Source organism: Tympanuchus pallidicinctus, unplaced genomic scaffold (assembly GCF_026119805.1).
Source record: "Tympanuchus pallidicinctus isolate F22 unplaced genomic scaffold, pur_lepc_1.0 scaffold1, whole genome shotgun sequence".
Lineage (NCBI taxonomy): Eukaryota > Metazoa > Chordata > Aves > Galliformes > Phasianidae > Tympanuchus > Tympanuchus pallidicinctus.
The window spans coordinates 106,636,462-106,650,446 of record NW_026294618.1 but is presented as its reverse complement, the minus strand read 5'-3'; the positions used below and the strand labels follow the sequence as shown (position 1 = coordinate 106,650,446).

Genomic DNA, 13,985 nt, shown 5'->3' with positions numbered 1-13,985 from the left:
CAGCTTGGTGTCACTTGCTCAGGGTGCACTTGCTCCCATCATCTATGTCAAATAGATAATCTGATAAAGATGTTAAAGAGTACTGATCTGAAGACAGATCCCTCGAGGACGCTGCTCATCACCGGCCCCTACCTGGACATAGAACCATTCGTCCCAACGCCCTGGTTGCAGTCTTCCAACTAATTCCTTATCCATTAAATAGTCCGCCCTTCAAATCTGTATCTCAAATTTAGAGATAAGGATGTGGTGGGAGACCATGTCAAAGGCCTTTCTGGGGACCTGGTAGATGACATCAGTTGCCCTTCCTTTGTCCGCCGATGCCATCATTCCAAGATAGAAGACCAGCAGATAGGTCAGGCACGACCTTCTCTTGATGAAGCCGTGCTGGCTGCCTTAGAACGCCTTCTTTTCCTTCATGTGCCTTAACATGTCTTCCAGGAGGATCTGCTCCATGATCTTCCCAGGTACAGAGGTGAGGCTTACCAGCCTCCTTCCTCCCTTTCTTGTAAATAGGAGTGATGTTTCCCTTTTTCAAGTTCCTGGGGACATTACTTGACAGCCATGACTTTTAAAATATGATGGAGAGCAGTTCTGCAACCACATCAGCCAGCTCCCTTTGGACTCTGGGATGCATGTTGTCCAGCCCCATAGACTTGTACACATTCAGTCTCATGAGGCACTCTCAGTCTTACTCTGCCCTTACAGCAGAGGTGAGTTTGTTCCCCCAGTTCCAACCAAGAGTTTCAGGGATGGGAGAAATATGAGAATCCTGGCTGTCAATAAAGAGTGAAGCAAAGGACTCAGTGAGTACCTCAATCTTCTCCATGTCTCTTGTAGCTACTTCTCCTTTCTCATGTATCAGAGGAGGCACAGTCTCCTTGGCCTGTCTCTTCTGACCCCTCTTAACTTGCTTGTCTCTTCTAGAAAGCTCATAGCCCTCAATGGCAATATTCCAGCTATGCAAATCATCCCGCCACGTTTCTGTGATAGCAGTAAGATCATAGTTTTCCAAGTGCACATGCTCCTGCTTATTTCCCACACTGCCTGCACTGGTTTAGAGGCACTTCAGCTGGGTTTTCAGACTCACTGCCTTCCTAAAGGAGCCTTCCCACAAACCTCCAGGGCAAATGGGAGTTTTTCCCCCTCAGCTTCCTAAAGTGACAGCATTCCCTGGTTCTGTGTCACTCAGCAGTACAGCAGTACCTCCTCCCCGAGCAGCTCTAGCTTAAAGCCCCGCTGATGAGCCCATCCATCTCGCTCCCTAGTATATCCTTTCCCTCTTGGTCAGTTCTGCACTATCCCACATCAACGTTCCAGGTTTGGCAAAGGTGCATCCTAGATCATAGAATCCATAGCCTTTGGTGTGACACCACTCACACAGTCATCATTCAACTGGTCTGTTCTCCTTCTGCCAGGATCCCCAGCTGGGAGGACTGAGGAGAACACTGCCTGCACTCCTGATCCCTTCAACATCTTCCCAAGGGACATAAGGTCTTTTCTGATATATTTTAATTTCCCAGTCACAGCTTTGTGTGACGTAGCTTGAAGTCGCGGACAGGACAGTGGTCCTCCAGCTTTATCATAGTCAGTATCCCCTTCCTGATGTCCCGAATGCAAGCCCCCAGAAGGCCTACAGAGAGGTTATCTGGGCAGCAGATGGATGCCTCAGTGCCTCTCAGCACAAAATCTCCAATTGCTAAGACCTTTTGCCTTTTTTAGCAGCACTGGTCCTCAGTTGGGCCTTCTTAATGTGATCACCTCTTTCTGGTTCTCAGCCGCTATCCATACCTTCTTCTTTCTCCCACACCACAGCCCGAAATCTCTTAGCTAGTGGGACTTGAGGAGCAAGGGGAGAGAGAAGTCCCTGAGCAGAGACAAATGTCCAGTCACTGTCACCTGCACAAGTTCACCCCCTGCCAGATGGGAAGCCAGCTTATCTTACTCCCCTAGCTGGACCCCAGGACAGGGCTGTCTGTCTGTCCGTGCCACTGCACCATAGCAGGCATCCATCTCTCTCTCAGACTGGAATTTCTTTTCATTTCTAAGAAGAGCAGCCGATACAGAGCATCTTGGGGCAGTTGGACCATCTTTAATTTAAAAAAGCATCTGTGTCTTCGAAGAGATTATATTTGAATAACCCCTTTTGGAGGCTGGGTTAATTTCAGGAGAGCATTTGAGTGACAGTGGTTGGGTTCTGGCACTGACAAGTTGACAGAACATTAATAGAACACAAGTCTGATTGTCTCCATAACCATTCAAGGTTATATTCCCGGGGGGGGGGGGGGGAGGGGGGAAGGAAGCACTGCTTCACACAAAAATAAACAAGACTTCATAATTTCTTTCAGAGCTATTTTTGTTGAAATGTAACCATTTAATGGGCATTTTTGCTAGACCATGAAAACCAGGCAATTAGAAATGAGGTCCCGCAAAAAGCATGAAATCACAAAGCCTCTATCTTCTCCCTATAAGATGTCTTATGCTATAAAATGATTCATTGCTAACTTGGGATTCACTATTTCTACAGTTGCATTATAGTGTGACTCCTGTGTTTCTTTAGTCAACGAAAAATGTTTAGGATTAACATGCATTTAACAAATATGTTCCATGTCTGCATAGGGAAATGCTTTATAGCCAGGCACCAGAAAAGCAGGTAAAGAAAATAGAAATCTTGAGTTCCAGCAGAAGAGCAGGTGGCTTGTTTGGTGGTTGCTGCTTTGTGTGTTTGTTTTTGTATCAAACTCACTTCTTCTGCTTTGACCGTTCCTTCTCCTTCCTCCTAGACATAAATGAGTGTGAGACTACTAATGAATGCAGAGAGGATGAGATTTGCTGGAATTACCATGGAGGATTTCGTTGTTACCCGATAAATCCTTGTCAGGAGCCCTATGTCCTCACGTCTGAGAAGTAAGAGAAAGACAGACACATTTTTAGGGTTATCCACACCAGGCAGCATGACCGAATTTGGCAGAACACAAGTAGTGCCTGTTTGCTGTTATCAAAGTCACCCGCTTTTGTTTTTCAGCCGCTGCGTCTGCCCCGTATCAAACACCATCTGCAGAGAGCTGCCCTACTCCGTTGTGTACAAATACATGAGCATCCGTTCAGACAGAACAGTGCCTTCTGACATCTTCCAGATTCAGGCAACCACTATTTATCCTAATACTATTAACACATTCCGGATCAAGTCAGGAAACGAAAATGGAGAATTTTACCTGAGAGTGAGTATTGGTAGAGCGGGGTCTGGAAACCTCTACTGCTGCCAAGGAGTTGCAGTGTTCCTGTAAGAGCAGTATCACAGCACACACAGCTCATCAGCTCTTTAATAGCTCCTTATTAAGTGTGCTTGCTTTACAAATTTCAAGCCTTTCCCTGCTCTGCCCAACAGCTCTACAAACTGAGAATCCAACAGTTCAAGTGACTGCAGCACAAGTAACCGCCATGGATATTTAGCGAGTGATACTCACCCAAAATTCAGAATGCCTCTATGATTTTGCAGTCCGTACTGACATCCCACCTGTGCATATTTAGAAGAGAACCATAAGAAACGCAGAAGGCATTGAATGAGTATTCTTTTTCTCCACAGAAGAAATTAAGTCAGGAAATAGCTCAGGATGGGGCACTGATTCCAAGAGAGAGAAATTCAAACGTGCAGCAAAGTCTGTATTGGGAGATACTTTTTTCTCACAGTGCTGCAACTATTTCAGAAAACCACAGAAGTTTAAATGACTTAGGACAGCAGTATTTCCTGTTGGTATAATGCATTCAAGTAGATTACGGATGAATGAAACTAACTTCTACTTCAAGATTTTTTGAAAGGAATCTAATTTTTTTGGATATTTCATATATTTATAAATTCCTGGAAAATCCTTTTTCCATTATGTGGCTTTATACTCAGTAAAAAAAAAGCATCAGCACTGAAAACAAGCCAGAACGTTATTAATTAGAACGTTTTCATTTATTTTTCTTAAAATATGAGGATTAGAGTGTACTAATAATACAGCAGAAGAACACTGTGTTGCCTGTTTACATCAAGATAGAACAAGCATCTCCTCACTTGTGCCTAACTTAATCTGGTATACCTATAACTCAGTGCTCTTCCCTGGATTTATTACACATCAAAAACCCATACCTACCCCCAAAGTATTAACAGTTGTTTTAAGAAAAAAAAATGGACAGCTCTGAAGTTCGAGTTCATTCTAGGTAAGGAGAGGCTCCAGTCTAGCCTGCAGATTGACTTTGAAACTGAATTCCAATCTTCTGTTGCCACCCAACAAGAAATCACGGGGTTTAAATAAGGAAGCTTGTGTTTATTCCTGACAGAGTGCTGTGGTAAATAGAGCTCTCTCTTAGAAATCATTCCTGTTGTTTCAGTGAAGCTTGCAGTCGCTCTCTGACGCAGCACATGGATTCATTTGTCTAACCCACTTGGTTCACATGGGGAGCAAAATACAATAGGTGAAGGGGGAGATGAGTTTCCCCCCTTTATCATCTGTAAATTAGGAAGCCTTTCACCGTACTGATGGCATGCCACCTTTCAGCTGGGCCATCAAAGTCTCATTCCCTGGCAGCAAGACCCCAGCCTGGAAAGAACTTTGGGGTGGAGCAGGAGGCAGCGAGGCACAGTAGCTGCAAAAACTCCCAGTGTTTTTGGGGTACACAGCTTCTGCTGTAGTTTTATGAACCATAGTGCAGTTTCCCTCCACTGAATAAGCTGCATCACTGTTAAACACATTAGATATCTCTACTTGTTCATCATATATCTTAAAAGCTGATAGATGGAGATAAAACGACAACCATCCTGGGATAGATTACCACTTTCCAGGTCCTGCAGGGGACTCAGCATAACCAGGAACAGATTTTGTAGCGCGGTTTATTCCTCCATGCCCCAGTCAGGTAAAGCCTTCCCTCCAGCGAGGCCAGGTGTGAGATTAGTCACGGCCATTTAGAAGTGCTTAAATAATACTTGCATTGTGCATCTCCGTGCTGAGACGGAGCATTTTTATGGTGCAGTAAGGCAAGCAGTCCCTGGGCACAGCTAGAGAATCACTTAAGACTGAATTGAACTTTCTTTTTTCCCTTCTTTCAGCAAACAAGCGCCGTAAGTGCAATGCTGGTGCTGGTGAAATCGCTGTCGGGGCCAAGAGAACACATTGTGGATCTGGAGATGCTAACAGTCAACAGTTTGAATTACCGTACGAGCTCAGTGTTAAGATTAACAATAATAGTGGGACCTTATGCATTCTAGTGGTTTTCAATAACCCTCCACTGGCACTTAAAGCAGCCAAAGAATATTATCTTAAAGAAAGCACTTACTATTTTATTTATAGATTTTACTCTTTTTTTTTTTTTTTTTTTTTATATATTTGTTTAGTAAGTTGATATCCTTAACCCACACATTACACCTGTAATTCAGAATTAGTAGATGTGTTCCATAGTATAACATGGGCATTGTCACTTTCTGTATAAAGATTTAAATCTTTTTAATACCTTACTTGGCCTAGATGCATAGTACTTTTGTATGAGAACTGTATTGTTCATGCTATCCTGTAAAACTCCACACACCCTTCATAGCCCAATAGGTCACACAGTTCAGAGGTGATCTTGAATTGTTCTTGTTTAAAATTCTAATGCAGCTACACTGACAGTCTCAAAGGCAAAGAATTGTATTACGGATGACACACAAAGTAATGGTTCTCTGATAAGCTAAATATATTTCTTTGTAACTAACTTTATAACAAAAGATAACAGTTAATAAGAATCTATTCCTGTAGACATTTATGTGCTATCACTTGTTTTTTTTTTTTCTGATCTGGGTTGGGGGGTAAAGTTGCATTGTGAGAAGTGTTTTGCATCGGGTTTTTACGTGCAGATTGTGTTACCCACACCATGGAATAACACCCTGCTCTCTCCGAGAGAAACAGGCCGTCGTAAGAGCATTTCTCCTCCAATGAAAAACTCCACGTGGAAGATCGCCGCACTGGGCACTCGCTTTCTCCCGAGAACACTGTTGGTAGTTACTGGCTAGAGGGATTCAGCATTTTCAGACAGAAGCTAATGTGCTATTTTTCCAGAAATATTATGTTGTGTACTACAAACCGAGCATATTTGCTTGTTAAGTTATATCATATATTTTCAAGCACTGTCCTGTTCTTGCGCTTACAACTCAGATGTGTCATGTACAGTGTGCATAAAATTTATTTCTAATTCAAGAACTAATAGCATCTTTTGTAATATGTAAAATCTTATTTCCTGTTTAAAATGTAGTAGTTAATCCTTTGATGTACAAAATTTTTAATAAAGTTCTCTTACCGTAGTGTGTTCAGTCTGTTCTGAGAAAGTCCTAGGCCACACTGGAGGGCTGAACGCTCACTGCTGTTGGTTCTGTAGGGAACGAATGGCACAGAAGATGTCAGGTCACTTAGTGACCCGGCAAACTAACAACACCATTCCTCTGTGGAAGGACAGTCATTACCTCCTGAGTCCTACTGATGTTTTAAAAAGCCACACCAACACGTTAGTTGCTGGCCTAAAGGAAGGAGCTTCCTTTCTACTCAACACCTTCCATTGAAACTTTGTGGACACTGTATCTGTTGGATACAAAATCCCCCTGTGGTGCAGACCCACGTATTCAGATTTTTTGAGTGGTTCTGTTACCCTGGGTGATGGCTTTTCAGGAAAAATGCCCAGAGAGAAGCAGCGAGCATGGCTGGAGGATAAGGCGTGCAGAGATCCTGGGATAGCAGCAAAACTGCCTCCAGGACACAGCTTGGGATTGGCCACAACTGCTCTGCTTTGGGGCAGCACAGCCCCCACACTCAGACAAATTGCAGAGCAGGACCCCGTTACCCAATGATCGTTCCTTCAGGCATTCATTTGTGGCTTTAAGTAAATACTTCATCTGCCAATGGGGTCAGAGCACACGTTTGTGGCACAGGCCAGAAAAATAAACAGTGCTGGCAGGGGCCAAGCTGCCATTGCCTGGGGCCCAGGGCTGTGGGATGAGCACACAAGTAGTGTTCATAAACCTCTGCAAACCAGGCTCACCAATATAAACCCAGTCACTTCAGAGAGGGATTTAATCTCTTTTCCACGGTGAAAACACTTGATGTGCAAAGTCTGGCTCATAGGAAGCTCCTTCCTCCCACCAGAGGGATTCTTCCCCATTCATTATCACTGCTATGAACTCGCTTGGTCTGAGAGTTCATCCCACACCAGTAGTAAATGGTCAGGTCTCCTTTAACTGCCTAAGTCGTGTAATTCAGCACTGCCCATTCTAATAAGCAATTGGGTTTGTTGTTTCTAGGTTTAAAAAGGTCACTTTCCTCACATTCAGGAGGCTGCAGAGTGCCTGCCTGGCTCCTGCTGTGCATTCAAGAGCCACAAACCATCTCTGGCATACCCCACGCTGCCAAGCTCTGCCCCAAAGACCTGCTCTGCCTTCAACCTCTGCCAATGCAAACAGGATGCGTATTGACACCAGCTTTATCACCAGCACTTACTTGCAATCATCGGGAAAGCAGAGAAACATTTGTGGCAGCCCCACAACCGACCCGTCCTGTCCCAGCCATAGCCCTGGCCAGGACTGCAGCTGCCGTACCAGACTCCTGCCTGCAGCTCCACCAGCCAGCCCCAAACACGCTCCGTTCATCCAGCTGCAAATCCATTTACACGCCACTGCTGTGCCTGGTGATTGAGCAATTCGTTTGCCCTTTGAATTTCTGCTTATCTGACAACGCAGCAGCACAAAACGGACTGGTTTATATATGCACATATATAAATACGACCTGTACACTTAGCCAGAAGATCCCAAAATCCAGGGGGTTTACCTGGATTTCCTGATAAACCCACAAAGCCTGTACATGCTGCAGGAACCACACTTTCTTAGCTTCATATTTTGTGCATCAAATGACATAAGCAGCAAAGGCAGTTGCAGCTCATACATGCACTCAAGCCATACTCGACCTGCCCGCTCCTCCACGGCTCATTGTGCTCATGCACTGGATATAACCCACTTTTATCTCTGCACAGACTGTCCAGCCAAGCACCCTGGCCCCCATCTGTTTGCAATATGCAGGTTGATATAAGACTGCTTTCAGCCCAACCATGCCAAGCCTGAGGTTACCATGCAGCTCAGGAGCACATCGCTTCAATATAGGCTGACTCAGCTCACCACTCCCGTGCACAATGTGAATCACAGCCCTCCCATGGCAGCAGGGAGCTGAAACAGCAGCAGCCCCTCCGAAACAAAAATGGGGCAGGATAGCAGGATCAATCCAGGGGCTGGAAGAGGGTGACTAGAGGTGTTTCAGATAGGTGTGAAGTATGCAATTGAGCCTACGCTGGTCCAGAAGGCCTGTAAGCAAGAGGAGAAGATGGTTTGGTGCCTGAGGTTTGGTGAGCTTTCATACACTGTCAGAAAACCTGCGTGGTGTTAGTGGGGAAACTTACAGATTCATCCCATGCTCAGGATGTGGAGCTGCAGCAAAGTTGCTACAGGGGTATAAGTAACTGCTTGGGTTGAAAGGGCATCGAAGTTCCAAGGAATGAGCCGAAAGGAGAGCATTTGCTCAGCTTTCTCTATGGTGTACCAGCATGGTTATCAGCAACGCGCTTCAGGGAGGCTTCTCATATAAATCTGTCACTCAGAGAACCACCTAAATCAGCATCACATGCAAAGTTTAACATCGCTTCAGAAATAGAGAGAAAAAGTTTTAAAGAAATAGGATTGAGTAAACAGAAACTTAAGGAAACAGAAAACCAAGTTCATCCACTTCCCTGAGACCACCTGAACGCAGAGCAGTGGGATTATTTTGTTTGGAAGGCTTACAAATGCAAGTTTATTGTTGTATCCCGTTTCCATGACTGCAAAGAGTTGCTTATGTTTTGAATGATCATCCATGTTTCTATCTTTATAACTCTCCTATTAAAAAAAAAAAAAAACCAGCTGCTGCCCCAGTCAGCTGTTCGGCATATGGAGCCCACCAGGGACAAAGCCCACTGTTAACACGGAGAATTATTTTTAACGCCCTCACATTTCTAAACCTCACCATCATCTCAGCAAAATGGCACGCTTCCACACTCCCCAGCTGGGGAAACACCTGCAGAACACAAAACTGAGCTCCGCCGCATCTGGTACAAAATCCAATTTTATTTCATCTGGCCAGCAGGAAAAGTTACCAGCCCTGGTGAACAGAAACGGGGCAAAAAGTTAACTGCGTCCTGCATCTGGGGAGAGGCAGCTGTCTAGTTAAGTTGTTTATACTGCAAACATTTCTGTATATATTAGGAGGAAAGAGAGCTGTTTAATAAAATGGAGATGGCTTATAGTTGCCAAAGCAAATTTGAAGGACAGAGTGCAAAAGCTCTTGTTATTTTTCTGCATGGGAAAAAAACACAGTTCTATATTATGTTGATTTAGGCTACACGCATTTAACTTCTTTTTTTAAAGAGGGAAATAAGTTCTCTCGAAGTTAATTCCTCCTAAATCATCCCACTCGTGGTCTGTATCTGCTGAGTAGGAAAAGCTGCAAGCATTTACAGCAACCACTGCTGCACCGCTAACACCGAGAGGCAGCAGAGGTGTCCCTGGTGTCTCAGAACACGTAAATAATGGGACTGGGACTGTGTGGATAGGATGTGTAGCAATGCATCTTACAGGCTGGATGTAGATGAGCTGCAGGTTTTGTTTGTAGACATGGTTACAAACCGTTTCCACTCATTTGAGCTGGAAATCGCTCGCTTCCCAATCCCGAGCCCCCACAGTCCCACAAAGGACACCATGCTCTGTACTTCTGCTTCCTCTCAGCAACACGCACAGATGATCAATATTTTTATTTTAACCTATTACTGTATCACCACAGATATTCAAAAACGAAGCGTTCCCACTGGCTTCAGCTCAGAGCTTTGAAGTGAAAGGTGCAGCTCTCAAGCAAGACCCCACCAGCAGTGCCATCCTTGGAGAAGCTCACTGAGCCCAGCAGCCCCAGCACCAGAGCAACACAAAGAACCTCAGCTGTTCCTGCCCTGTAAATGCACACACTGGTGCAATTTATTGCTGTTTTAATGAAGCACTCATTGTACACCCCCTGCCCCAGCCTCTAGAGGTACAACCTGAAACCTCTGCAAATCCGGTGCAGAAAAAAACCTCTGTTGCTATCCCCAGACATACACCTAAGTAAGTGCACAGAAACAAGTAGACAACATTTCCAAATTTAACAGGCTGCCGGCCACCCCAACCCAGCAAACCCAACCCAACTGTTGGGTTGACAACAGTAATATAGGTATCCTCTTTAAATCTTAAGACACAGCCATGGAAGTCTGTGCACGGACACCTCAAGGTCTGAATCCTGCCAGTGTGACTTGGCAAACATCTGAATCTGCAACCTCCTCCCCTTGGAGGTCACTTTTTTTTTTGCACTTTGAATGTTCCTGCAGTATCCACGTGCAACACATAGGAATGTCTCCTATGCAGAACATACATAACAAACATCCAAGTCAGGAGTCAGAGCGCGAAATCCTCCTCGCAGGTGGCGTGGAAACTAGGAAAACAAACAGATTTTGGGAGCCCAGAGCAAGGGCTGCAGAGGGGAAGCCAGTATACCAAAGTAGAAGGGTAAAATGCATTACTAAAATCAAGTCATCATCCAAGAAGCTGAGGTTGCATAAGAATTAGGAAAAAATAATAGACCAAAAGAGCAACTCACCAACACGTGGATGGGCAAAGCCAGCCTCTTCTAGGCTCACAAAAGGCAAGAAGCCCCCAGAAGGCAGATGTGGCCAAGACATGACTCGCATTATGAGGGGAACAACCAAAACAAGATAACACCAGAGCAGAAAAATGAAGTCATGTGGCATGCAGGGAGGAGAAGCCACTCCAACTGCAACAAGAGAGCAGTGGGGGACTCAAGCTGATCACACTCTCCTGGGGGGGCACTGATATAGAATCATAGAATAGTTTGGGTTGGAAGAGGCCTTTAAGATCATCTAGAGATCATCTAGATCCAAAGCCCCATCCGGCCTGGCCTTGAATGCTTTCAGGAAGGGGACATTCACAACCTTACTAGGCAGCCTGTTCAGTGTTTCACCACCATCGCAGGAAAGAATTTCTTTCTAATATCTGGTCTAAATCTACCCTCTGACAGTTTACAGCCATTTCACCACGTCCTGTTGCTTCCTGCCCTTATAAAAAGTCACTCCCCAACTTTCCTGTAGGCTCTTCAGGTACTGGAAGGCTTCTATGAGGTCTCCTTGGAGCCTTCTCCTCTCCGTGCTGAAGAGCCCCAGCTCTCTCAGCCTGTCCTTGTAGGGGACAACAGTTCAGCAGAAAACACCAGCTTCCAAAAACAGCTCCAGCATAAGAAATGACTGGAGAGGCCACATCCGTCACCTGCATCAGAATCAGGTTTGGGGAGCAGCAGTCACACCCATCTCAGCCAAAGTTACAAAAGCATTAAGCCAACTCAGACTGTATTTTGCAGAGATTGTCACCTCCTCCCTAAAAGTCACAGTTTTAAAGCAGTGATGTAAAAGAAGATGCTCCTCTGACTCAGGAGAGCAGAAATAGGCGTTTTGTGAGACGAAAACTGTGAGCAGAATCCTGTATTTCTACCCAGATGAAAGGCAGTAGGAGCCAGACTGTTGCAAATAATGGCATTTCTAGGAAAGCCACCTCTAGACACTCATCAGACATGAACTTCAAAGTGATTTGAAGTTCTAGGCCGAAGTTTGCAATCGCTTCTTTCTTTCCCTGCAATGAACTTGGCTCCAGACAACGTGGAAGTGGTGAAATTTAAATCTGCTCCAAATCTAAATGCAGAAACACAGCATACCAAGATTTCAATTCAACATGATTGAAATTAGAAACGTTTTTAAAAGGCCTACCTTCTGTAATGGTACTAATAGGGGATAAAAGAAATGTATTCCATTGAAAGGCTAGGATATCAGTATCTGCAGAGAGATCCAGAATAATTAGAGAGCTGGTCGATCACCAACCACACAAAGTTAACAAGAGCTAGTGGCAGATTCTGCACCTGGCTATAAATACAGACTGGGGGTGAGATGCTGGAGAGCAGCCCTGCTGAAAGGGATCTGGGGGTCTTGGCTGACAGTAAGTTGAACATGAGCCAGCAGTGTGGCCTGGTAGCCACAAAGGTCAACCACATCCTGGGGGGCATCAAGGCCAGCACTGCTAGCTGGTCAAGGAAAGGGATCGTTACACTCTGCACTGCACTGGTGCAGCCTCAGCTCACCTCACCTCACCTCATCTCACCTCACCTCACAACTGTGTGCACTTTTGGGTGCCAAAGCACAAAAAGGGTCAGGTTGGATATCAGGAAAAGGTTTTTCTCCAGGAGGTGGAACAGGGTCCCCAGGGCAGTGGCCATGCCACGAGCTGCCAGAGTTCAAGAAGCATCTGGACATAGTCTGATTTTTGAGTGGTCCTGTGTGGAGACAGAAGTTGTACTCAATGATCCTAATGGGTCTTCCAACTCGGGATATTCTATGATCTGCTTATTTTTCAGACATTTCAAGTTAGCACCATTCCACAGTCTTTGGGAAACGAAAAAAAGCACATTCACTCCTAGCACCCATCTCCTCCATACTGCATTACTGCCTTTCCCTACAGGAAAGATTTCCAAAGTCTTCTGTTTCACAGGAGCTCTAAAAGCTGGCAGAGGTGGATGGGCAGTGGAAAACATGAAGCACCGTGCCTAGTGCTCGCTGTGAGGCCAGCAAGCTTGCACTGCAAATCAAACCCTGAAGACTGAAATGGTAACATGAGATTTCATCAGGGTCAGAAAATTTCTGCCTCTGCACTGGTATGCTGGGGAGGGAAAGACCCAAATTATATGGTGAACTTTTCCAACACAGCATTAAGATTTCACGGACCAGTAGTCCATGTAGTAGCAGTTGTTTCTAATCTATTACACAAAGGCTACAGTTTCTACTATTTTCTGCAAATGCAGAGCAGATCAAGTTGATGGATGCTAATGTCTTATTGCAAACCCGCATCATTTTCCCCACTAGTGCTGGGAATGGTTTGCAGGAGCAGAACACTTTGATAGCCTGCTCCATCTGAAAGCAGACCTGTTGTGGTTCGGCTTCTCATTTGTATTAGAAAGCTGCCCCTCTCCAACAGCCCTTTCTTCCCTTCTGCACAGTACAGGCATTGCTGGCTCTTAAAATTTACATCATAGCAGCTTGAAACTTGCCAAATTCCATCTCAGATATTTTTCAGGCACGTTTTCTTGCTTGGTTTAGGATTTTCCCCCTTGTTTCTGGAGCTAGCCGAAATGAAAATGAGGCTGCAGTAATGCTGCAGAGCTCCCATTTGTGCTTTGCATGCAAACAGAAACATTAGAAACAGAAGAACCACATTCACATCATGGCAAATATAACATTAAAGCCTTCCTGAAAGATAAGATGTACATACTATCTACATACGACACATTCATACCGTGCAGACACGCAAAGTGAGGATTCTGCAGGCATCAACATCTCACTCAAATCCACACCCTCCAAGGTACCGAGCTAACTAACAGATGTTGTTATTTGGCCTGTTCTCCTCCTAGCATAAAATGGAGTACATTTCCATCTTCAAACAACTGGAGACATTTCAGGGGGAATGGAGCACCCCACCATACATCCATGGCTTGCCTACTCACTGGGTTGCAGGTGGCAAACCAATACATCCTGCACTGCAGCCTGCTCTCACCTAAACTCACATCTCTCCACTGTTATCACACACCTGCAGGGATGATCTCCATCTTGGGGCTGTTCTGTGGAACAAAGCATTTCTTTGCCTTTAGGTCACCAAAATGTGCATACTTTGGGGCACTCAGGATTAAGAGATTCTACCCTGTTTTCTCTCAACCACCATCACCTTAGCCCAAAACCCAGTGCTTCAGGGTAAAAATACACAGTCCAGATATCTAGGAAAATGATGCTTTCAGGCAGTGCGGGATATTTGGTGATGGAGTGAAGGG

At 45.0% G+C, this 13,985-nt stretch overlaps 1 protein-coding gene across 1 annotated transcript in view; it reads left to right on the top strand.

Moving 5' to 3' along the window:
• EFEMP1 (EGF containing fibulin extracellular matrix protein 1) overlaps positions 1-6,313 on the top strand; it is a 51,263-nt gene extending 44,950 nt beyond the window's left edge. Inside the window, exons 10-12 of the mRNA XM_052677144.1 lie at positions 2,781-2,904; positions 3,023-3,218; positions 5,087-6,313. Of these exons, the coding sequence (XP_052533104.1) occupies positions 2,781-2,904; positions 3,023-3,218; positions 5,087-5,245 (479 nt within the window). The 3' untranslated portion in view covers positions 5,246-6,313. The remainder of the gene's footprint in view (positions 1-2,780; positions 2,905-3,022; positions 3,219-5,086) is intronic.
• The last annotated feature ends 7,672 nt before the right edge of the window (positions 6,314-13,985 follow it).